The sequence below is a fragment of the Heteronotia binoei genome, chromosome 6 (assembly GCF_032191835.1).
Source record: "Heteronotia binoei isolate CCM8104 ecotype False Entrance Well chromosome 6, APGP_CSIRO_Hbin_v1, whole genome shotgun sequence".
NCBI lineage: Eukaryota > Metazoa > Chordata > Lepidosauria > Squamata > Gekkonidae > Heteronotia > Heteronotia binoei.
In genome coordinates this window covers 62,098,195-62,121,994 of record NC_083228.1, presented here as the reverse complement: position 1 = coordinate 62,121,994, position 23,800 = coordinate 62,098,195, and the positions used below count along the sequence as shown (strand labels likewise).

General features: G+C 42.2%; 1 protein-coding gene across 1 annotated transcript in view; it reads left to right on the top strand.

Annotated features, from left to right (window-relative positions):
• Window positions 1–23,800, top strand: part of ATRNL1 (attractin like 1) — a 1,015,273-nt gene that overhangs the window by 282,117 nt on the left and 709,356 nt on the right. Inside the window, exon 19 of the mRNA XM_060241568.1 lies at window positions 396–533. Coding sequence (XP_060097551.1) covers window positions 396–533 — 138 coding nt within the window. The remainder of the gene's footprint in view (window positions 1–395; window positions 534–23,800) is intronic.

Sequence of the window (23,800 nt, the reverse complement as noted above, 5' to 3'; positions counted from 1 at the left end):
TCTCACTCCTGCTGGAATGGTGGTTCTCCTCTGACACCAGCCTGTCCCTTGAATAATCCTGTCCTTCTTGACACTCTTATAACCCCTCAGAGCCTTGTGCTTTTATTCCTCCCAGTGGTGGATGTACAGCTTCTGTATTCAGCTGACAGAAGAATAAATTTCTTCAATAAATCATCCTACAGAGCACAGGCAATGACACAGCCAAATGTATTTATTTAAAGCTCTCAGCTGTCCAGTTTCAAGTTGATTCTTACTAATTTAACTAAAACTTCATGATGTTAAGATTTCTTAGTCATAGTTTTCTGTGCTATTCTTTCTATAATACCCTGGAATTATTATTTTTTCTCATTCTGTAAAACAACTAAAATGCATTTCTAATGTCTTTTGTATTCCAGCTTGTCAGTGTAATGGACACAGCACTTGCGTTAACGGTAATGTTTGTGATCAGTGCAAAAACCTAACTACAGGAAAACAGTGTGAAACATGCATGCCAGGTTACTACGGGGATCCAACGAATGGAGGCCAGTGTACAGGTAAATTCTTTTTAAGATATGTACTACAGTTGCCATAAATGTTATACTGAGAAAAAGAGAGAAGAACTTTTTCCTAGCTGTTGATAAATGGAACTACATGGAACAAAATGGTACAATGTGTCAAATATTAGGAACATTTCAGCTTTGCTTTGTCAGGTTCACTGGGTACTCCTATGGTGCTTCCAGGACCAGCTGAAAGAATTAAGTTACAATACTGTGCATGACCTGTGATCTCTTTCCAGCTGTCAAATTTATTTATTTAAATATTCTCCACTGTTCCTTCTTCAGGGCAGCTAATAAATATACCACCAACACAGCCTTATTTCATTTTTATTTATTGGTTTTAACTGTTTAATTTTTAACTGTTTTATTGTTTGATTTTAAGTGTTTTATTGTTTGATTTTAACAGTTTTATTGTGTTATAATCCACCCTGAGCCCATCCTGGGAAAGGGCAAACTATAAATTCGCAAAAATAAATAAAATAAATCAAAATTAAAAACACAGAAACTACAATAAAACTCCCCAAACCAACTCTTGCCTTTCCCCCAGATGTATGCAGCCTGTATCCCATGAAAAGCCTATCAAATAAAATGGCCTTGCAGTATCACCTAAAAACCTCTGGAGCTGATACACCCCACCCACACCACCTCAGCAAGCTATTCTATAGGGAGGAAACTATGATGGAAAAGGAATGAACCATTTAAGCAGGAGAACAGCTCCATTTGCATATGTTTCTTGAAAAAATGAACATCTCTCAGTGGCAACAAGTTGTGCTCTCTCATAGTTGTGCTCCTATTTGCTTGTATTCCAACCTTCTTTTTTGGGGGTGGGGGTTCTATTTATATGTGTATGTGTGTATGTACATGTGTAGGTGTGTTTGTGTGTGCACCTGGAAGTCATGGTGACTTCTGGTGACTGACCCCTACTGGAGGTCTGCAGGATATTCAGGGAGGTGGCTGAATAAAGCCTGCCCCCACCTCCTGACCTTTGGTATTCCAGGGAGGTCTCCGATCCAAGTACTTGCCAGAGTCAACCCTGCTTTGCTTCTGAGATCTGATGAAACTGAGCTTGCTGGGCTAGCCAGGTCAGGGCTGTATTCCAGTCTTCCTGTTAGGTCCCACCTTTTGGCTTTCTTTCTGAAGCAGCTCTTCAAAATATATTTTCTACTTATTTTGTTTCTAATATTTTAATGTTAATTTAGTGTTAATTTTATTAACTTTATATAATAATTGTGATATGTTTCCACTTGTTGCTATAAGCCACTTTGAATACATGCTTTGTTCTTATATTGTTACTATATTGTTTCTTCTCTGAAAGCCCCCATAAACTCTCTCCTTTTCCTGCTTCCTTTCTTCCTTCTCATCCACCATCCAACCTACCTTTATCTGCCTTTGGATCTTTGGCTTTCCCTCCTTTCCCCAGTAGCCTCTACCTAGGAAAACTATGGCCCAGTTGCATAGTACAAGGCCCATGGTGCTGACTGCCAGGCTAAGCCCAATTGCATGTCAAGGAACCTGCAAGTACTTGTGCATGGTACCTCAGCTTACCATGTGTCCCCATCCCCACACTATTTCCTCCTAGCAACCCCCATATTTTCACCTTTCACTCACCAGCCTACCTTGTAACCAACCCCCATATTAAGCTATATTATTTCTTTTATACCCCACCTTTCTCCCCAGTGGAGACTCATAGCACCTTTCATAGTTCTTCCATTTTATCTTTATATTTCTTGGAGCTGCCATCCCCACTTGTCTGTCACTGACACTTTCAGTTGAGAAAATGACATGGTTCAAGGTGTGTGTGTGGGGGGAGGTCTAAGATAATTGAATTGAGACTCAGTACTTAGATGTCTCTATCTGCCATTAATGTTCACTTGCCATAGTCATGCTTCTGATCACTTCTAGCGATCACTTCATGAATAGATACCATCGATTGCTCTGTTCAAAAAAGAAGTAAAATAGCATTCCCACTGGGCTATTTAAAGGATTTGCTGAATTGCAGATCTGAAAATGGGGACAAAATGTAAATGATTCCATGTTTGATAAGTAGATCACTTTCATGACTCAACCATGACCTCAGAGGATAGGTGATTTTTTCTCTGATAATTGTAGGGTTGGTAGGTCCTCCCTTATCCCCAGTGAGGGACTTTGTGAGGCATTCCTGGAAGGGGCAGAGATGTTCCCAGTGACATCACTCAGAAGTGATGTCATCACATTAGGGATGTGCCTGAAACCCAGGCAGCAAATTTGCTGCTTGGAATTCAGGCACCTCTCCTCCAAAGGCTTTTAAAGGGTCCCTTTAAATGCTTTTGGAGAGTGGGGGCCTGTGTGCCTGAATCCCAAGCTGCAAATTCGCCACTTGGAGTGCAGGTGTGTAGCTGGCAGCCACTTGTCTACCTCCCCTCCTGCCAGACTTAAAGGGCCCTCCAGCTGATTGGCGGGCCATATGCTCCTGCTTATCAGCTGGAGGGCCGTTTCAATTTGGCAAGAGGAGAGGAAGAGGGGTGGCCACAGGTGGCTGCTGTTGGGGTGGGGCTTAGGGGCAGGACTTCCCCCACTGGCCATTTGGCCAGCAATGGGCAAGAGCCCCTGAAATTGGGGAATCCCTCACCTCCACCAGGGGACTGACATCTGTAGATAAGTGAGAATATTTAGTCAAGTTTGTTATTTATAACTTATTGCCAAGGCACAATGCCCCCATAAAACAGGCATCTACTGCAGAGGTATAGAGTTGCTTGCAGGGCCAGCCCTAGGAATCTAGGCACCCCAGGCAGACTGAGTGCCTGCTGCCCCCTTCACAGGGGCACCCCCGGGATGCCTCCCTCTTCTCTGAGAGTACCGGGGGGCGGATAGGTCACCTCCCCCCCCCCGGCGTGCTTGGAGGAGCGACACTAGTCTCCTGCTTTCCTGCTTTGGCGGGCATCACGTTCTCTTAATAGACAGCAGGAAAAGGCTTTGCTCCTCCCTCCCTTCTGGAACAGGAAGGGAGGGGTGAGTGAAGCTTCTTCCTGCCATCTATTAAGAGAATGCGATGCCCGTCGAGCGGGTAAGCAGGCGTCTGGTGGTGCTCCTCTAAGCGCATGGTGGGGGGGGGGGGTGGCCTGCCCACTGCCTGCCTAATTGCTGCTGCTGCCACGAGCCAGGGACTGCGGCAAAGCAATTAGGCATTTGTCTTGGGTGCAGAGGGGGAGAGCCCAATTCAGTCCCCCCCTGCTGGTGCCCTAGGCAAATGCCTAGTTTGCCTAGTGGCAGGTTGGGACAATGATTAGGAGCTTTCCTTGTAATTTAGGAAGTTTGATCCAGGTAAATTAATCTGGCATTGTATTTGTGTTGAAATTCTCAGTGTGCCTAATTTATACTAATTTGTAACGAACTACATCAAATACAGAGATATCATCCGCAATTATAGTTTCTTGTCTGGAGAAATAATTGTTTTCTTGTTTTTTGGTTTTATAATGCTGTTAGTTGAAATTCTGCAGAATGTTTTATTTCACTACTTGGTATGATATTACTCTAAAATTGTGGCAATTTTATATTTTACGCAAAAACTTAGAGATGTGGCATAGAAATGTAAAAAATTGAAAAAAATATGAAAGAAACAGAGAAATCTACCCCTTCAGATTGTCTTTCTTAACTCTGAGAAATTGGAGCATGTTCTAACCAATGTTGTAGGTTATAGAATTGCATATGGATAAGTGGATTGAACTTGTCCATATACAATTATATAGCCTGTAGCATGTAACAGAAGATCAGCTTTCATAAGCAGCTGAAAAAACAGAATTGTGGATGATATATTTCTTACGTGATAGATTTGAGTCTTGTGTGGTAAAGGTTTTGATCTGTTAATTCAGAAGACCCTTTGATCTCTGAATTTATCAGTTCATTAGTGGATTATTTGGCTTCTTGGCTATTTAAAAAGCAATACTGTATATGTAGACCTGCACATTTGATAAAGTTAAATATATTGAAAAAATATTAAAGGGAGAGATTAATGTCTATCCTTATTGACAGTTGCCATTTCCTTAATGTTTTATTAAGGATTAAATACCTTAATGGTTTACTTATTTATTGAAGTTGACAAAATGTTCTTTTGCACTCTCTAGTTGCTCTGTGACAAAGTGATATATTAAAGCAGTTTTTATTCGTTAGGGATACATTAGCTGTTTGACCAAATAAGCATTCTGTCACCTTTAGTGAATTACGTGTAATGTAATAATGGGTAAAATCAATTTATAACCTTATAAATTTTACTGCTTGTTTCTGGTCGTTAGGTATATGCTACTTGTACAAGTTCATGGGAGGCATGATTTCAGTACTAGCTATCTCATAAAAAATGTTTAAAAACAAAAATTATACTTATTTTATAACACAATTTTTTTCTACCTAGCTTTGATGGGGTAGATGTCCTATGGTTCTAGAATTCTTTGTTGTAATTTTAAATCAGCATTAACTAATGTCATTTGTGTCCATGTAATGTTGCATGTGTGTTTGCCAAATAAGTGGCTGTTTCTCCAGGTCATTGTGGTTACTACTATTTCTTGTAGCCTATATAGCTCTGTGAACTAATGGAAATCCAGGTCCTCTTGAATTGGTGGGTATGTCTCTTTGTTAGTAATCATTTGAGCTCATATGTTATAATGGTATAATGAGCAAAGCTGGCCAGAGGGATTTCCCTCATTTTCCCCTTCCTGAATGAAGCTTCTGGACTATGGGAAGACTACTGTGACGGACTCCGGAATTTAGCCTGAGTAGCTGGGGAACAGGCTTGCAGCGATTGGCTGGAATGTTGCCCAAGCAACGAAAAAGTATCCATATGAGGTTTTGCTTAGCTGTGGAACACCTCAGCAGGATTGGAGTCTTAGCCAGTGAGTCTTCAAGGGAAGTCTTTAGAGAAGGAGTCTGAAGTGAAGACTGTGGGCTTAGGCCGGTCATTTGTAAAACCAACTGGACGAGGGGCTGAGAGCAGCCAGAGAGGCTGGGCTCCTTGTGGGAGACAGAGCGGTGTACTCTGTCTGAAGGAGAGAGTTTTAAGACAGTTTGAAACTCTCTGAGGGAGATTTTGCCAGCACATCAGGTAGTCTCCGTGTACAAACTAGATCACACAAATACACACTGAAGGGAAGAACTGGATTCTGATGGTCAGCAGGGTTACCCAAGACTCAGACCAGAGGACTAGCTGTGGGGCTGAGACGCATCGGTATTAAGGGGTGCGAGTCCTGGAAGTTAGCTAGTGTGACAGGGTCTGTGAGGGAGAACGTACTGACACCAGTCAGGAGTTCTCTTTATGTGTGTGGAGAGAGTGATTGTAGTTTGTTATTTTTATGATTTGGCATTGCCGAAGCTAGGGCTAAACATCTGAACTAACAGCATTCTGAGTGCACAGACGGCACTGCCTGTCTGAAGAAGAATCTAGTAGGATTCTGAAGCTTGCCAGGTTTATTGTTTATTTTAAAGTTCTCCTGCCAAAGTTATTGTTATATTTTACCTCAGCCTGATAAATCTCTGTGAATAGGAATTGATTTATTCTGCCAACCATCTGCCAACTGATCTGCCTTTTGAATATTGAACAGTTATAATCAATATTATTTTATCCCTCTCCCTTGCCTTTTGTTACCTAATAAATAGTTTTGTGGTTTTTGACTTTAAAACCATCTGGTGCCAATTTTTGAGAGATCTGACAGGATTTCTGTGAGTGTGACTGAGGCACTGAGGGAAGGTGACCGGAAAGAAATTTAAAGTGGTCGCCCTCTCGAGTAAGTCTCTGACTTTATCCCTCACTACTACCTTTCTCCCTTAAGTGTCTACTCACACAAAAAAAGCAAAAGCAACAATCAAATACACAAAAACATTAAAACAACTCAGCAGCTCAGCTGCCTTCAAAAATTCTGCTGAGTTATTTTGCTTACATAACCTTTTAAAAAAAGAGTGTAAGTGGCTTCCTTTCTTTATCAACTCAGAAGGGCTATGCCAAATGATAAAAGGTTGAAGGCACAGCAACTGTTTTAACAACTGTGCAGGAGAGGAACTGTTATGAAGATGGGAGATATAAGGGCTCACTCCAGAATCAATGATTCTTTAGGTATTTGTGGCTCATGTTATGAATGGCTTTTAAGAACCTATTTCTTAAATAGAATCTGTAAGCATATACACAGGCACTCTAAAGCAGGGGTGTCAAACTCATTTGTTATGAGGGCTGGATCCAGGGCCGGCTCTTCCACTAGGAAAACTAGGCGGTTGCCTAGGGCACCGAGAAGGCCAGGGGCACCAAATTGGGCTCCCCCCTCCCGGTGCCCAAGACAATCATGTAGTTTGCCTCCTCCCACCGCCACTGCTGCCGCGGCCGCCACCACCAGCACACTCCCTTACCTTCCACCGCACTTCCCTCCTTCCTGGCCGCTGCTGCCACTAATCAACCCTTCCCACCCCCAGTAGCTTCCCGCCCGCTCCTCCCCCCCCTCGCCCATCATCCTCCTCCACCCGGTCCTTCCCCTCCTTCCCGTGTGCTTCCCAGAGGCCACCTTCCGCAGTGCTTACAGGAGCGACGCGATCTTCCTGGTTTCCCACTTCAGCAGGAGTTCTTTTAGCAGTGAGCAGCAGAAAGGGGCTTCAAAGTCCCTTCCTGATGCTTGCTACTAAGAGAACGACCGCCGAAATGCAGAAACAGGAGGATCGCATCGCTACTGCAAGCGCTGCGGGGTGGGGGGTTGCGGAGCGCGGAGGAGTGGTGTGATCCTCCTGCTTCCGTGTTTTGGGGGTGGTTTTCAATAGCGAGCAGCAGGAAGCTCTGAAGCACGGAAGCAGGATGATCACATCGCTCCTGTAAGTGCAACAGTGGTGGTGGGGTTGTTTGGAGTGCAGTGGTGCATTGCACCACCGCGGTGAGGGTATAGGGGTGCCCTTGTGGGGGGGGGGCGGTGCGTAGTTGGTCTGCATATGCACCCCAAAGCCAAGCCTTGCCAGATTGGATATAAATGAGATCTTGTTGGGGCAGGCCATGTAAGGTTGGACCAGGCCATGTCAGGCCAGGCCATGTGTATACTTATTTAAATTTAGATAGCAGAGATATCAACTTTATAAAGGACACAGACAAACAAAATTAAATATTTTTTTTAAAAAACCCTTAAAACATGCTTAAAATGTTAGCACTTGTTGGTATTAAAAGTGCTTCCTTTGTATCTGTCCTATGGGATCCAGGAAACTGGGCAAAGGAAGTTTTGGCTCTTTCCGTTCTTCCTTCCTTCCCCAGGGGACCAGGAGGGGGAAGGAAGAGAGGCTTGGCTCAGTAGCTCTGCTGTGCAATTGAGAGAGCCTGGAAAAACAAGCTCTGACTTCCCCCCTTCCTCCCCAAGGGAGGGGCCTCAGCCAATGGAGAAAATAGAGGTTTTGCTCTGTAGCTCCTATGTGATTGAGCAAGCCATGCAAAGCAAGCTGTAATGCAGAAGGAAGCAAGAGTTAAGGGGAAGGAAGCAGATGACAGGAGGCTTCCCAATCCCCAGGTTCCCAGCGGGGGATCCCCCAGTTTTACAGGCTTCCCCCGCCCCCAGCCAGCTGGTTGGTGGGGGAAAGCCCCCCCCCCCCAGTCACCATGTACCTCTAGAGCTCCGGCAGCTTAGAAACCTGCAAACAGGTCCGTTTTTAAAATGTGTGCCTTTGAAGTTGAGCAGGAAACACTTCATGGGGAAAGGTCAGCAGCAGTTTCGTCAGAGCACAGACCCTCCGTTTTTTTTAATTTTGTTTTCAGAGCTAGTAAAGTTGTGGAGGTACCAGACCCAGTAAATGTGTGTGTGTCTGAGAGAGAGGGAGGGTGCAGGATATTCCCCGGGTTGGAGGCCCTCCCTCCACTTTAGAAAGCAGCGGGGGGAGGAAATGTCTACAGAGCACTCTATTATTCCCTATGGCGAATGATTCCCCTAGGGAATAATGGTGAATTGATCCATGGGTATCTGGGACTCTGGGGTGATGTTCTTTGAGGTAGAGGCACCATATTTGCAACATAGCATCTGATGTCTTTCCTCAAAACACCCTCCAAGTTTCAAAAGGATTGGACCAGGGGGGCCAATTCTATGAGCCCCCAAAGAAGGTGCCCCTATCCTTCATTATTTCTAATGGAGGGAAGGCATTGAAAAGGTGTGTAGTCCCTTTCAATGTGATGGTCAGAACTCTCTTTGGAGTTGTTGTACTTGTTCCAACCTTGCTCATGATTCCATCCCCAAAGTCTCCTGGCTCCACCCCCAAAGTCCCCAGATACTTCTTGAATTGGACTTGGCAACAAGATGACAGCCTAGATGACAGCCAGTTGCTCAAGGGCTTGATAGGAGCCCTCTGGGGGCCTGATTCGGTCCCCAGGCTGCATGCTTGACACCCCTTCTCTAAAGCTCTTTCCATAGGTCTAATGTAAGTAAGGTCTACCAGGGCATGATAGCAGTCAGGCGGCTGCCTTTTGAATCCACTTAAATTTCAGAGTTATCTTCAAAGGCAGCACCATGCAGCGTGTATTACAGTAGTCCAGTCTTGAGGTTACAGTGCCATGGATCAGTTTGACCAGATCAGCTGAGATAAGAGGGATGTAACTTTTGTCTTAAATTACAATTAAAGTAACATATTTAACATCTATATTTACTTGTTTTTCTAATGGTAAAGCTGAGTCTGACAGAACTCCAAATTTGAGGGAGCCATTGAAGCACAGTGGGTAGAATTTCTGTTTTAGGTCAGTCACTGTTTCTTTCAGTCTCACAGGATGGTTGTGAAGATAAAATAGACATGGGAGAGCCATGTATGCTGCTATGCATGCCACACTTGATAGATGTATAGATTCATTCCATCAAGGGCTGACAATATAGTTCCCTCCAGAACATCAACCTGGCCCACTGGCATCATGTCTGTTATCTCTTTTTTTGGTTTCAGCTTGTTTTCTCTTAGCCTCTCAGCCACAGCATATATAATCTATCTAAGGCAGAGAGAAATGACACCTTCTGGAGGCTTATTTAAAGAGATGTTAAGCCAACTCCAGAGCATTGGACAATTTTATTGAATGGCCTTACATAAACATTAGCACATATTGTAAGTGAAAAGTTGAAAGTCCTTGTTAAGACCTGGGTGGAGGGTGAAGATAGTATTAAACTTCTTGATGAATCCTAATTCAACAATTTTGTATTGAGTTGTCCCTTTAAAGTCCTTTTGTAGGAGAAAACTGACTTTTAGATCAGCAACAGAATGCCCCTGAAGATTAAAATACTCGCCCCCTGGTTTTGAACACTGTGACTTTGAATGTCAGAAATTGGTTCATTGATTCTTTTGTGTAGGATCTGATGTGTTAGTCCAATATAGAAAGTAGAAGGCGCAGCTAATTCATGATGGTATATATTACACTGGAGTATAAGCATGTGGATGATCCTGAGATGGCAGAAAAGATGGTCTATAGCTGATGTTCTTAGATCCTGTGATAATGCCTTTGGCATTAAAGTTACCGTATATCTAGATGTGTTACAAGAACCTTACACAGAGGAACTGGATAGATAACCCTAGATGGCAACTTTCTCCTGTTTTGTTTTGTTTTACTCTTTACGTCTTCTTTTTTTGCCATTTGTGTCCATCTAAGTCAGTGTTGCCAGTATTACTTTGCACATGCACACTTTTCCACAGACTTATACGAGCTATGGTTTCCCCCGACAGATCATTTTACTACCTGACTCAACCATCCATGACCTCTGGGAGAATCTGTTTCATTTACTGTGTAGTACAAAGTAGCTGCAAGCCAGAACAAAATGCAACTGCACCAGCACATCTACTGCACAGCTGCAGAGCAAATCAGTATACTACTGAAGTTGGACAGGGGTAGGGTTGCCAGCTCCACCCCCCCAGTGGAGTTGGGGATCCCCTACCATCAGGCCCTGTTCTCCAGCCAGGCAGGAGAACAGGCTGGCAGGGGGACTTACCAGTAGAAAGTAGAAGACCTAGGCCATAGTGCCAATGTCGCACAGGAAGTGATATCATCACACCAGTGACTTTTGCCCAAATACCAGAGCATCACCTGGAAGTCACTGGCTGGTTGATGCCCCTTCCTATACAATGCTGGTGATGTGGACTGGTCCTGTCTCTTTCTCCTAGTAAGTCCTACCCCATCCCCTGCCAATTGGCAGGAAGGACCTGGCAACCCTAGAAAGGGGTGAAGTGAGAATATCCAAGGCTTGGCTCATGAGTAGTAGCTGTCAAAAACAATATGTTCACCTACTGAACATGTTCGCCATGTGCCTTGACATTCTTAATCTGAACTTGGAAATACTCTGCTTACAGTTCTGTTTTCCATGGGTTTTATTGTACCATCAGTATCTCTTATTCTGAAACTGGTTCCCAGCATGCAGATTAAAAAAAAAATCATACAATGGGGGGGACACACACCAATAGAAAAAACTAAAAAGTGAAAAAAAGTTTTGTTTTTAATGTAAACTGGAAAAGGAAGATGTGTACTTTTATTAATAACCATTGCAATTTGAAAAAAAAATGCAAAACAAGATAACTTAAGTTCATGCTTCTCATTATGGGGTAGTGTGGTAAGCCCATACAGTTGGGAACTTTATAAAAAGAGTAATGAGTGGCTGAAGTGGGGAGAAGGAGGAAATGGTAGCAGGAGACCCTAGGGAAGGAAATGGTAGCAGGAGAGACTAGGGAAGGGAGCAAGATGAGGAGAGGAGGTGGCAGTAGTGGGAGGTAGAAGGCAGCAGAGAGGAGGAGTGACAATGGAATGAGAAGAAGATGGTGGTGGTGATGAGGGTAGAGGAAGAGGACAAAATGGCATGGAAAGGAAGCAGTGACCAGTGGGGCATGGGCTTTCATCTCCTCCCATGAGTTTCTTATGGCTCTCTTGCTTGTATGTTGTAAATGGACAAGAAAAGAAAATAAGACCATGATAGCGAACAAAGTATTTATTCATTTACTTATTGAATGCATATCATGCTTTTTTTCTGCCAGTGTGGAAGAATGTGTGTGTTTCTACATTTGTTTTCCTAGGAAGTCTTCTATCAGGCACTGAAGGCACCCAGACAGGCTTAGCTTCAGTAAAATGACTGCATCAGATGCCTTTCAGCCATTCCCTGAGTTGGATGGTTTCTCTGTGTTCATAGAAATTCAAGGTTGCTAACTGCCTATTCAGATAGAAGAAGACTGCAGATTTATATCCTGCCCTTCTCTCTGAATCAGAATCTCAGAATGGCTTACAATCTCCTTTATCTCCTTCTCCCACAACAGACACCCTGTGAGGTGGGTGGGGCTGAGAGAGCTCTCCCAGAAGCTGCCCTTTCAAGGACAACTCCTACGAGAGCTATGGCTAACCCAAAGCCATTCCATCAGGTGCAAGTGGAGGAGTGGGGAATCAAACCCGGTTCTCCCAGATAAGAGTCCATGCACTTAACCACTACACCAAACTGGCTCTCAGTTTTATATTCCTATAGATACAGTTTTATAGGTATTGCTTTCAGACATTTATGATTTGGTTAATAGTTTGCATAAAGTGACTGTGAGGGCTATAGTTTTTATAATGTAACATACAAATTGTAACATAAATTGTGATACAATTTAATTAGGGTTATACTTAATAGTATTCAAAGCAGCTCTTTGCAATAGGCCTTTACTTCTCAACAAGTGGTTTAATTTATTTATTTTTTCATAAGATATCCAGAGACAGCTGTTCCTGAAACTAAAACAAAATACAGTACAATGCACTTCAAAACCAGATCAAAAACCGTTTTTGTGTTTTCATCAGAGGCAGTATTTTTAGAGGAAGTAAAATGCACGTGAGCAACAGATGTCAATTTTAAATTAAAGCCAGTTGGCTCTAAAGAGCAACACAACTAGTTCTATAGGCAGGTGGCAGCATTGGCCTTCAATTTTATACACAGAGTTGTACTGTTGGACACCTGTGTTTCGATGTCACAGCACATTGGAGTTTGAAGATGTCCCATACAGGAAGTCACTCTCTGCCCACAGGGGGAGGAGGAAGAAATTACAAGCGTTATGACAGAATTTTTGTTTTGCTTTAATAGCAGAAGTTTTATTGTGATATCTGAATTCTAAGTCTAAGATGTTGGTAGAAACTTTAAAGACCAGTTGTAATTTGAACTTTAATACACATGAACCTATCTGTTGCATGCAGCACACAGAAAAACTAGTAAATATGTATAACTTGAGAGGTATAGTGAAGAAACACAGCTGTAGGAGCTTAAATGAAATGACAATAATGACTAGACAGAACTGCACAGCAGCTTTGGAAGATGTGAGCATTAACAGAGTTGGGCTTTTCATAGGTGAGAAAGGAAGAACTTTGTTACATAATGGATTGGGACTGAAGAAAGCAAGGAGATTATTATTGGGTGGAAGGGGGGGGAAAGGGTGTTACTTAATTCTGAATGATTCCATTAAAAGTGGCTTATTAGAACAGTTAAACACACAACGGTAATGAACAAAAGTTGAACTTCTGCAGCAACTATTTCCTTTAAAGTTCCATTTAAAAAAAAATCCCCACACAGGATCTGGAGAAGGAACATCTACTGCAATGTTATTTGCTACTATCAACTTTTTCTGTATGGGTGTTTTACAAAGAATCGTACTGAACCTTTGCAACAGATTGTTACACATCAAATTATCTGGAGGTTGTTGTGCACATCTTTGTCCTTACCGAAAGAGAGAACTTTTGTAAAAGTCCTTACTCTGTTCAGCTCTGGGACTCTTAGGTTCTTGCTGTTATCCTTGAGATATAACATCTGAACTGCTTCCAGAAGAATTAAACAGTGGAGGTAATCTAAGACTTTCTGGAATTTACCTGCTGTGTGTGTGTGTGTGTGTGTATCATCAGCTAATGGCTGTGTTGCCTTAACCTTGAATCTGGGTCCTCATTTTAAATTCCAGACCTGATGTTGCGCATGTATACTCAGACCAACTCTAGTTTAAATCTTGGTTGTTATTTTTTTGTGCTAGAACAAGGTCCACATTTACTACTCTGAGAGTTCAAATTCAACATAGTGTTCTTAAAATGCACTTGCATGTAAGTAGATCCTATTAGTATGTGTTTTTGGGACAAAAATAGAATAAAATAACCATCAGATTTCTCTTATAACCAAAAGCATTTGGTATATTTAGTAGTTTACTGTCACTTCCAATAGCTATTTTGCTATTTGAGCTTCTTTAGCTGTCTGATTTCTTGTAATCATTTGCTGTAAAATCAAGCATTTAAGCTTTAGGTTGTGGTAAATTAAACAGTACACATTGCTTATATTAAAAGCTCGTTATTTTTTGAACATTTGTCAAGGGCAGACAAGTGGAAAAAATAAACACAGACTTGCAAACATAATGAAGTGCAACATGTTTCTCACTAAATGTGCTATAAAAACATGCCATTGCTGCTTCTACAAGAATATTTATATTGATTACATCTAAAAGGGGTTGATATCATTTAGTGTTAGATTTACCTTGTAAATATGAGCTTTTTAATTTGCAGTTTATGTCATTTGAAACTCTAACTTTCTATAACTGGCTGGAACATATCTAGAGTTGCTGGCCTCCAGGTATGGCCTAGATATTGCCCAGAATTACAGCTGATCTCCAGGCTACAGAGATCAGTTTCCCTGGAGATAATGGCTGCTTTGAAGGGGGACTCTATAGAATTATATGCTGCTGAGGACCTTCTCCTTACTAAATCCTGCTCTTCCAAGCATTCACCCTCAAATATCCAGGAATTACCCAACCCAAAGTTGGCAACCCTAGGTAAAGCTGCTCATCCAAAGAAACAAAAGAGGATATCATCCTGCCCAGAAAGTTTGTTATATGATCCTAAGCAGATGCACTCTTCTTAGTATATTGACTTCAGAGGAAAAGGAAGTGATTGTATACCACTTTGAAACTCCTTAAGGTGGAGAAAGAGTGTGTAAAAACTTAGTCCTCTTTTTCTTTCTTCTTCTCTGTATACTCCTAATGATACTCTTCTAATTAGTAGTTGGCAAGTAAATAATGAGGGCCCTGGGTTAAAAGGCCATAGCTGTTGTTAAGGATTCCAAACTGTACATCCTTTTGCTCCAGCATACTGTACTCGTGAGGGTTTAATAATGACTCCCTTATAATAATTCTCCCATTTTTTGCTTATTTTTTCAATTTCATTTGCCTTTTCTTTCATTAAGCAAGCCCTGCAGAATGCTTATCACATTTTTCCAGCACCTTGCCTCAGAAACAGACTAGCTGCTTTATAGCAGGGGTTGCCAATGGTAGCTCTTCAGATATTTTTTGCCTACAACTCCCATCAGCCCCAGCCAGCATGGCCAATGGCTGGGGCTGATGGGAGTTGTAGGCAAAAAACATCTGGAGAGCTACCATTGGCCACCCCTGCTTTATAGAAAATGAGGCTTTTTTGTTTTTGAAGGTGTGGAACCCCACCCTACATTGTCAGCAGTTAGACCTCTCCTCTCACTTAGGGGCAGTTTATAGCTAAAAATCATAACCATCCTTCCTAAACTATCACTTCAAATATTATAAGTGCAATATACTGCCTGGCTCCAAATGACACAAAATGGCTGCCAGCCAGAGACACACCTGGACATAATAGTTTGGAAGTGTGAGAAAGAGCAACTGGTTAGGTGATTATCCCCTGCACACCATAGGGAGACTCATAGTTTAGGAACAATGGGTCTCCCAAGAATTTCCAGCCTCACGTTAGACTAATCCCACCAATTTCCAGCCTCGTGTCCCTCACCCATTTACCCTAATTAAACAATATTTGCAGGGTGCACTCTATAGCATTATACCCAGCTGAGATCCCTTCCCCCCCTTCCTCAAATCCCCCCTCCCTTGAATCCACCCCCAAACTTCCAGGTATTTCCCAAGCTGGAGCTGGCAACCCTACATACCTCCAGGAGAAGGGAATTCCAAAGTTAGGATTTCCCATTTATGTCCTTTAAATCCTGATTTGATTAATGAGTGAAGGTGGGTTGGAATGTTGGGGAGTGCACAATCTGTCTGGTGGACTAGGTCCTCAAGTTCTTCTTAGTGATGTTGCCAAAACTTATTTTAAGTTAGTCTGGGATATAAATTTGTCCAGGCTTACTATAGCCCAATTTATCTGCTGTTTCTTCCAAAGGTTTTGTTATTGTTGGACTGTAAAATGAGATCCTGTGCATGCACAATCAAGAGTTCAGCACCCTATGAATCATTGCAGTGCAGAGCAACAATGTTTTTTTAAATGTAAAATTTCTTGCTCTTGGTGAAACTTGTGTCTACAAACCAGCAGAGACAGCTGGCTTGTAAACATATGCAGAATTCAGTTAATAACCTTACTCTTAACTCTCATTGATTGTTGTGAACTTCATGTCTAGACTTGCTGAACAAAACAACTTTTTGTTTGGTAACTTCTCTGTTGGAGTCAGTTCTCTTGATTATGTTTTACAAACATTTTATGTAGTTGTTGCCCCTGTGCAGATCTAAACCTCGCTTTTCCTCCTTAGTATTTTTATTTGTGTGTATGTGTGTGTTGGATTTGACTGTCTATCCACTATGGCTGTTGCATGGAATTACAATTCGCAAGTGATATTGCAAGAACATGCATGTATAAAGTACAATGAACCAATTAAAAAAATGAAAATAACCTTTTTCATGCATTCTTTGAAGATAACCTGTAACCACCAACCAGATTCAAGCTAAATCAAGCTAAAGGGAGTTTGCCCATTGTTGGTGATGTTTCATATGGTTGCGTTCTGAACTATTGATTGACTATATAAAAGATACATGTATGTCTAGAAATCATCAGCTTTTGTTCATATTCTTGGTTGTAGTGGAATATTACAATTATAAAAGCTATTAAAGATTAATTAACTATTAATGCTAATTAGTTGGTTTCTTCTTGAAGGCACTGTAGAAGTTGCATTGATGAAGAGGGTTTTGTTGTTAGAGGAGTCAGGCTGCTACCTTCCCATCCTTAATTTAAACCCATTATTGTGTGTCCTCGCTTCTGCTGCCAACAGGAATAGCTCCCTGCCCTCCTCTAAGTGACAGCCCTTCAAATATTTAATGAGAGCGATCAGGTCCCCCTTCAACCTCTTATTCTTCAGACTGAACATTCCCAAGTCCCTCAGCCTTTCCTCACAGGGCAAGTCTCCTGGCATTCTCGTCACTCTCGTCTGCCCCCATTCCATTCTGTTCACATCCTTCTTGAAGTGAGGCTCACAAAACTGCACATAATACTCCAGGTGCGGCCTGACCAATGCAGTGTGCAGTGGGACTATGACATCTTGTTTTTTGGATGGCATTTGATACACCCTAAGATGGCAGTAGCCTTTTTTGTCACTGCATCACAATGGCAGCTCATATTTAACCCCCAAATCTTGTTCACTGCTACTTAGAAATGTATCCCTCCATCCAGTATGTGTGTTGGTCATTTTTGTTATCCAGATATAGAACTTGGCACTTATCCTTGTTAAATTGCATCTTGTTCACTTCCACCCACTTTTCCAGCTCTATCTTCTAGTGTGATCGCTGCCCCTCCTAATTTGGTGTCATCTGCACACCCTCATCCAGAAAAGCACAGGGCCCAGAACTTAGCCGTGTGGCACCCCACTGGCCACCAACTACTCTTTGAGTGTGGTTCTCGAAACAGTTCCCTATTCACCTAACTATCCTAGAGTCTAGTCCACAGTCCTCTAGTTTACCTATCAGAACACCATGGGAAACCCTGTCAAAAGCTTTATTGAAATTCAGGTAAACAACATCAAGAGCATTCCCTCGAATCCAGTAAGCTCATCAGCCAAACAAAGAAGGAAATGAGGTTGGTCTGGCAGCACCTGTCCCCTTCTCCCAGGGCCCTAGTCTTGCCCCAGTAGTCTAGAGGTCCTCTGGTTGCCACCAGTGGGTGGTGAGGGAGAAGTAGCCATGTTGCTGGCTGTTCCAGAGGTCTTCTGTGAAGTGCACGGTCCACCTTTGCACTCTGGAGAGCTAGGCCTTGAGCCTCTCCACTGCAGAGCAGCACATGGACGGCAAGACTTGCTGGCTCAGGGTCCTCCATGAGGGATTGAAATATCATGGAGCAATGTAGCACAGCAGCCTGTAAAAAAACACATCCCCCTCTATGGACAAAAATTGGCCATCCATGGCAACCATCTCACTGTTGAGGTGAATGACTGCCTTCTGGGCCTTCTCCCTAGTCCCTTTGCTTGGCAGTGCCAGTGTCCCTGTAGGAATGACCTCCTGGAGGGTGGCCTTCCTGGAGGTTCCACTCCTACCCACAGCACCCTCAATGTGAGGGGTTTTTTGGGTTTTTTTGCTTGGAGGGGACTCCCGCTACCCCTTTCTCCCTGCTGAGACAAAGCAAACCTCTTCTTCCTCCTGCTGGGTGCCACACTTTGCTCTGGAGGCAACAGATTTGGATGCACCCTATGCAAATGCCTTTGGATGGTGGAGGATGATAAGTGGTGAGGGTTCAAGCCCTTCCACATCTGGATGTTGCACACCCAGTATTTTGCCACATGGGTCATTAGGGAGGGTGCAGAATATTCTCAAACCTTGGGCTGGATTCAAAATTGGGGCAGGTGGGAGGCATAACCACTGCAGTTTGGTACTGGGCTTGGAGGACTGATGGAGGGGTGGACTTGAGGCAGAAGCAGATCCAAGGAGCTGGGGTTGGATGTTTCCCCACTACCCCACTACCCCACTACTCTCATATTCCTCTTCTGCGAACAGTTTTAGCGACTGCTGTGGTTTTGGCAGTGCTAATAGCTCTTCTGTCTTTGAATCCATCCCCAAGAACACATCAGGGAAAAGAAGACTCTGCCTGTGAGACCCCTGCTGACACCCCAGCACAGCTGGGCATTGGTGAGCTAGCAGGATGGACTTGTTCTACTGATGGTGACTGGCTCTGAGCATTCTGAAGCTAAAGGTTCTTAGTGGGAGGATTAATTAGGACCAGAAGGAAGTGCTTACTAGAATTTTAATTTTTCTCCCCCTGACTTTTCCAATTGTGAAGCGAATTCAGGCCTTAGCAGTTTATAATATCCTAAAGTGGGAATGAATTTAGGATGGGAGAGTGCATGCCAAGCCCCAATTTGCCACACTAAACACTTCCATGTGACATGAAAATGAAGAATTGAACTAGCAGTTTCCTACAATAGTCTGTTGAGATTTGCAGTGGATGAGCAGCATAGTACTGTGCTGTAGAGCTATACTTCTGAGATTCAAACTGGGAAGCATAAAACTGCTCATTGGACTCTTCCACATTTTCACTTTCATTGGTTGTATGTTGCTATTGCTTCATTTCCACCCCCTTTCCACATGAGTTTTTCTCCCTCCTGTGGTTGATTCAGTATTATACCACTATATGACATCTTTATTTATTTATCAAACTTATACTCCACAACTTTCTTGATAAGCAAGGCTCGGGGTGGCTTACATCAAAGCAGTATGCATTTCAATAAACCTTCTTAAAAGCAATAATGATAATAAATATATAGGTCAATTTCAAAGCAACTGACAAAGTCGAAGTATTTTATTGTTGTAGCCATAGGCCATAACAACCCAGCAAACCCCGCAAAGTATACAGTTTACTTCTAGCCATAAAAATTAAAACATAAAAAATACATAGTAAAATACAGAACTATGAACATGATTTAAAACATAAATAATAAAATAACGTGACAGAATGAGATTATAACTTGGCCAAAATTCTTGTATGGGTGACTGTAGTTATCTTCTTCCTTATTTTTATTGTTAAAAAGACGAAACTAGCTACCTTAAGGGTAAATCTGAAATAGCATCAGCCAATAAAAATTTAATACATTCCTCTTATGATTTAAACTTTGTGAGAAATTGATTCAGCATTTTATTTCGAATGGGCCCATAGAATGGAAAGGATAGAATACAATGAGCAATATCTTCTATCTGATTGGTACCACAGGAACAAAGACACTGGTCTATGGGTATTTTTTGAAATCTACCCCGAAGGTACAAGGATGGCAAGGTTTGAAAACGGGCTTGGGTAAATGCTTTTCTTAGAGGGGCATTTGAGAGGTCAGCTAGATAGCGGGAAAAGGATTTATTTTTCTTGAACTGGGGATACCAGACAGAGAATTTAGACTGAAGGATCAGATTGATGTCACCAAGGGCGTCCTTTTCAAAAATCCGGTCCCGCAGTTTACTTGAGTCGCAGCCTATTACCAACTTTAAAGAAGGTAAAGAGTACATTTGTAAAATGGGAGAAAGTAATTTGGACCACACTGAAGTACTGAAAACTGTGAAGTACTGAAAACTGTGTTTTACTAGGTGGTGGTCTGGAATTCTACTAAGATCCTTATAGTATTCTAATAGTATCAAGTGGGCTCTAGAGGTGATTGAGGGCAAACCGACTACTATTCTCAGATGTGGAGCAGGGGTGCCTTGGGGAAGGTCCAAAATTTTGCTAAAAAGGTATTTTGGATAACTTCTAGCTGGATGAGTATTTTCTCATACCATTCCCAGATTTCTACTCCATACAGAAGCTGTGACACCACCTTTCTCTGGAAGACCTTTAGGACTGGAGGTATTAACTGACCACCCTTTGAAAAGAAAAATTTTAAAATAACTCCCATAGTATGTCATACAGTTAAAAGAGTGGCATTAAGATGGGCTTGCCAAGTCTGGGACCTCTGAAAAACCAGGGCTTTTTTTTGAGCCGGAATGCACCGGAACGCCATTCTTGCTGGCCCAGGTAGCGTTCTGGCTGGTCCAAGCAGCGTTCCGGCTCGGCCTCATCAACTTCCCCCACTGCCTGGTGGGGCCCAGGGAAGCCAACCCCGCTTGCGCGGGGACCTCCCGACATCCAGGTGTCTGGCGGGGCTAGGGGAGGCCTGCCGTGCTGTCTGGTGGGGCTCTCCCGATGTCATGCTATCCAGCGGGGCTCGGGGAGGGGCCTCCCGACATCACACTGTCCGGCGGGACTCGAGGGGCCAAACTGCAGAGCCGGGGCTTTGTGGAAGTCAGCACTTTTACAGGTGAGTTGCTTGCATCCCCTTTCGTTCAGTCTCTTCATTCTTTCCTTTCTTTTCTATTTCTTTCTTGCTTTTTTCCCTCCTTTCATTCACTCCTTCCCTCCTCTTTCCTTTCTTCCTATTTCATTTCTCTTTCTTTCTTTTTTTCTCTATTTGTTTGTCTCCCCCTCCCTCCCTCCCTTTCATTCATTCATTATTTTTTCTTTTTGTCAGTCTTTCTTTCTTTCCAACTCTCTCCTCTCTTTCATTCATTCATTTTTTCTTTCTGTCAATCCCTTTCATTCATTCCTTCTTGCTTTCTTTCCAACTCTCTCCCCCTTTCATTCATTTATTTTTTTTTCTGTCAGTCCCTTTCATTCATTCATTATTTCTTTCTTTTTGATAGTGTTCTTTCTCCCCCCTTTCATGCATTCATTTTTTTCTTTCAGTTAGTCTTTCTTTTTCTCTGTCTATTTGCTTTATTTTCCACTCTCTCTTTCTTTCTGTCAATATTTATTTTTCCCCATTTGCCTTATTTCCCACTACCCCTCCCTCTCTCTCTCCTTCTCTTTTTCCAACTTTCTCTCCCCTTTCATTCATTCATTCAGTCTTTTCTGCTGTCTGTTTGCTTTATTTCTTTTTTGAGGTGTGATGACCAGAATTGTTACGACAGCCCAAAAAAGACATTATTTGCTTTTGGCGATGACAGTGGTGCGGCCTAGTATGCAAATGATGGTGACGTCAGAGGTATGGCCTAGTATGGAAATGATGGCGATGTCAGAGTTGTGACCTAGTATGCAAATGACGGTGGTGTCAGAGGTGTGGCCTAGTATGCAAATGATAGTGATACCAGAGGTGTGGCCTCGCATACTAATGAGTTCCTGCTGGGCTTTTTTTCTACAAAAAAAGCCCTGTGAAAAACTATACCAAGATATTTAAAAAAGGAGCATTGATCTATTTTATGACCATTAATGGACCAGCTGTGTCTTGGAAGAGCCCCAAAACTACAATTTTTATTTTACTGTAATTAATTTTCAGTTATTCTCTGTCACAGTAATCAGCCAGCTTAACTAACATCCTTCTGAGTCCTACCTGGGTGAATGATATAATTGCCATGTCATCTGCATAAACAGAACAGGATTTTCTGGACAACCAGTGAGGGGAAAAAAAGGTCCTCGGAATTCATAACCTGAACAAAATCATTAATATAGAAATTCAATAAAAATACCAACTGTATTCTCCTATTGAACCCAGCTGCATCTAACAAAACAGTAAAATGATCCAGTGGAAACAATACAGGAATCACAAGACTTATGCAATGACTAACTCTGTTTTGCAAGCCCTGTGGAAGCTAACAAGGTCCCACAGAGCATAGATGTCTTATGATAAAGTGTTCCACCAGGACAGGCCCACCACAGAGGAGCCCTCATCCTGGTAGAGGAGAGGTGAACCTCTTGAGGGTTGAGCGCCACCAAAAGACTGCATAACGAGTGCAGGCAATGTGGAGGATTATATCAGGGGAGGTGGTCCTTCAGATATGATTCCCAGACTGTTTAAGCTTTAAAGTTAAGACCAGCGCCTTGAATTTGATCCAGAAACCAATTGGAAACCAGTACAGTTTCCTCAGTATTGGCTATATGAACATAGGCAGTGATGTAATACCAAATTGGCCACTAGAGGGAGCAAAACACGTGGAAAAGCAATAAGGACACACAAGCAATGGAAATAAAAATAAGGAAGAGCCCATTGTTTAGATGTGAGTAGTCTCATACTAGTGTGCTTTGAGAAGGAATGTCCCCATAGTTGTCCAATTAGTATTACTATGAATTAGAGAGGCATCTGTTACTACAGTTGTAAGAACTGAGAAATTTATAAAATGGTAGATGTTAAAAACCAAATTGCCTTCACAATGACATAATCAGATGTGTAGTTATTGTTATTGTACTGATGTCAGTAGGATTTGAAGGCTCAGTGAACCCCTAAATTCACTTCAGTTTTAATTCCCTTGCTCTGTTTTGTCTCTAGTGTCATGACTGCTCCATTGTGGTATTCATTTGCCATATCCTCCACCTAGCATTTTTTTTTGTCTAATTTCTTCTTCTGTGTTCTTGCAGCTAAGTTATCATGCTCAGTTATGCAGTTTTCCCAGCCCTTTCTCCAACTATCTACCTACTTCTTCATCTCTTTACCTAGTCCTTACACTTAGGACCCTATGCCTCTGAATAGTTAATCTTATAATTTTGACTATATGTCAGTCAGGCAATCAATTTATTGCATTAGCACATACTGCCAAAGCATCAAACAACCAAATTCAACAATAAAACAGAGGTACAAGGGGGAAAAAAAACAGAATACCTCATGCCTTAATACAATTAGATACATTAAAACCCAGTTTTAAAAACCAGATATAAAATTTAAAACATCAGAGAAAAAGGAAAAAAAATACTACCCAAAATGAACAATTAACGAGGTACAGTCGTCATTTTCTTTTCCATAATACCAGTCATAAATCTTGCAACTTGGAGGGTAATGTGTCTATCTCTGTCAGACAGCAAGAAGACTAGCTTCTCCTGATTTGACATACCAAAAAGAGAAGACAAAATATGATCCAGAAACCTATTCCGTTCAATGATAAAATCAGGACAGTAAAACAGGGGATGGTAGAGGTCCTCAATGGATGTTAAGTCACAAGTGCAGACTCTTTCCTGAAAAGGAATCTGCCTAAATCTGCCTTCATTTGCCAGTAATGGCAGTAAATCAAAGCGAGCCCTCGTGAAGGCTTTCCGGTGCTTAAAATTTGTCAAATTTACAAAATATGGAAGAGGTAACGGAGGCAACAAGGGCAGCTGGCTATAGATCACAGAAGTTTTCAGTTCACCTATAATTCCCCTGTCGGCTTGGATAGATTGATCTATCAACGTTTGCTTAACCAAAGATTTAGCCATATCAAACCCAAGGGAGCCTAGGGAATCAACTGAAAACCCAAGCTTAGCCACTATTTCTAAAATAAAACTATGCCACGATCTATCCTTCATTTTCCCATATGCCAAAATTAGCAGTTCCAATGCCATATGGAAAATAATTTTCAGTCAGAAGTTAATAGCCAATTTAAGGACTAAAATTCTAACATGAGGGAGGGATAGCTCCAGTCTAGTCATTGGCGAAGGTGTAGAGGGGGGAACTGCTAGAAGCCTATGTGTAAATTTATTCTGGGAAACTTCTAGTGAGTGGAGATTTCCAGAGGCCCATACTGGAGCTCCGTAGAGCAGCTGTGGTAATAAATTCCTTTGGTAAATTTCG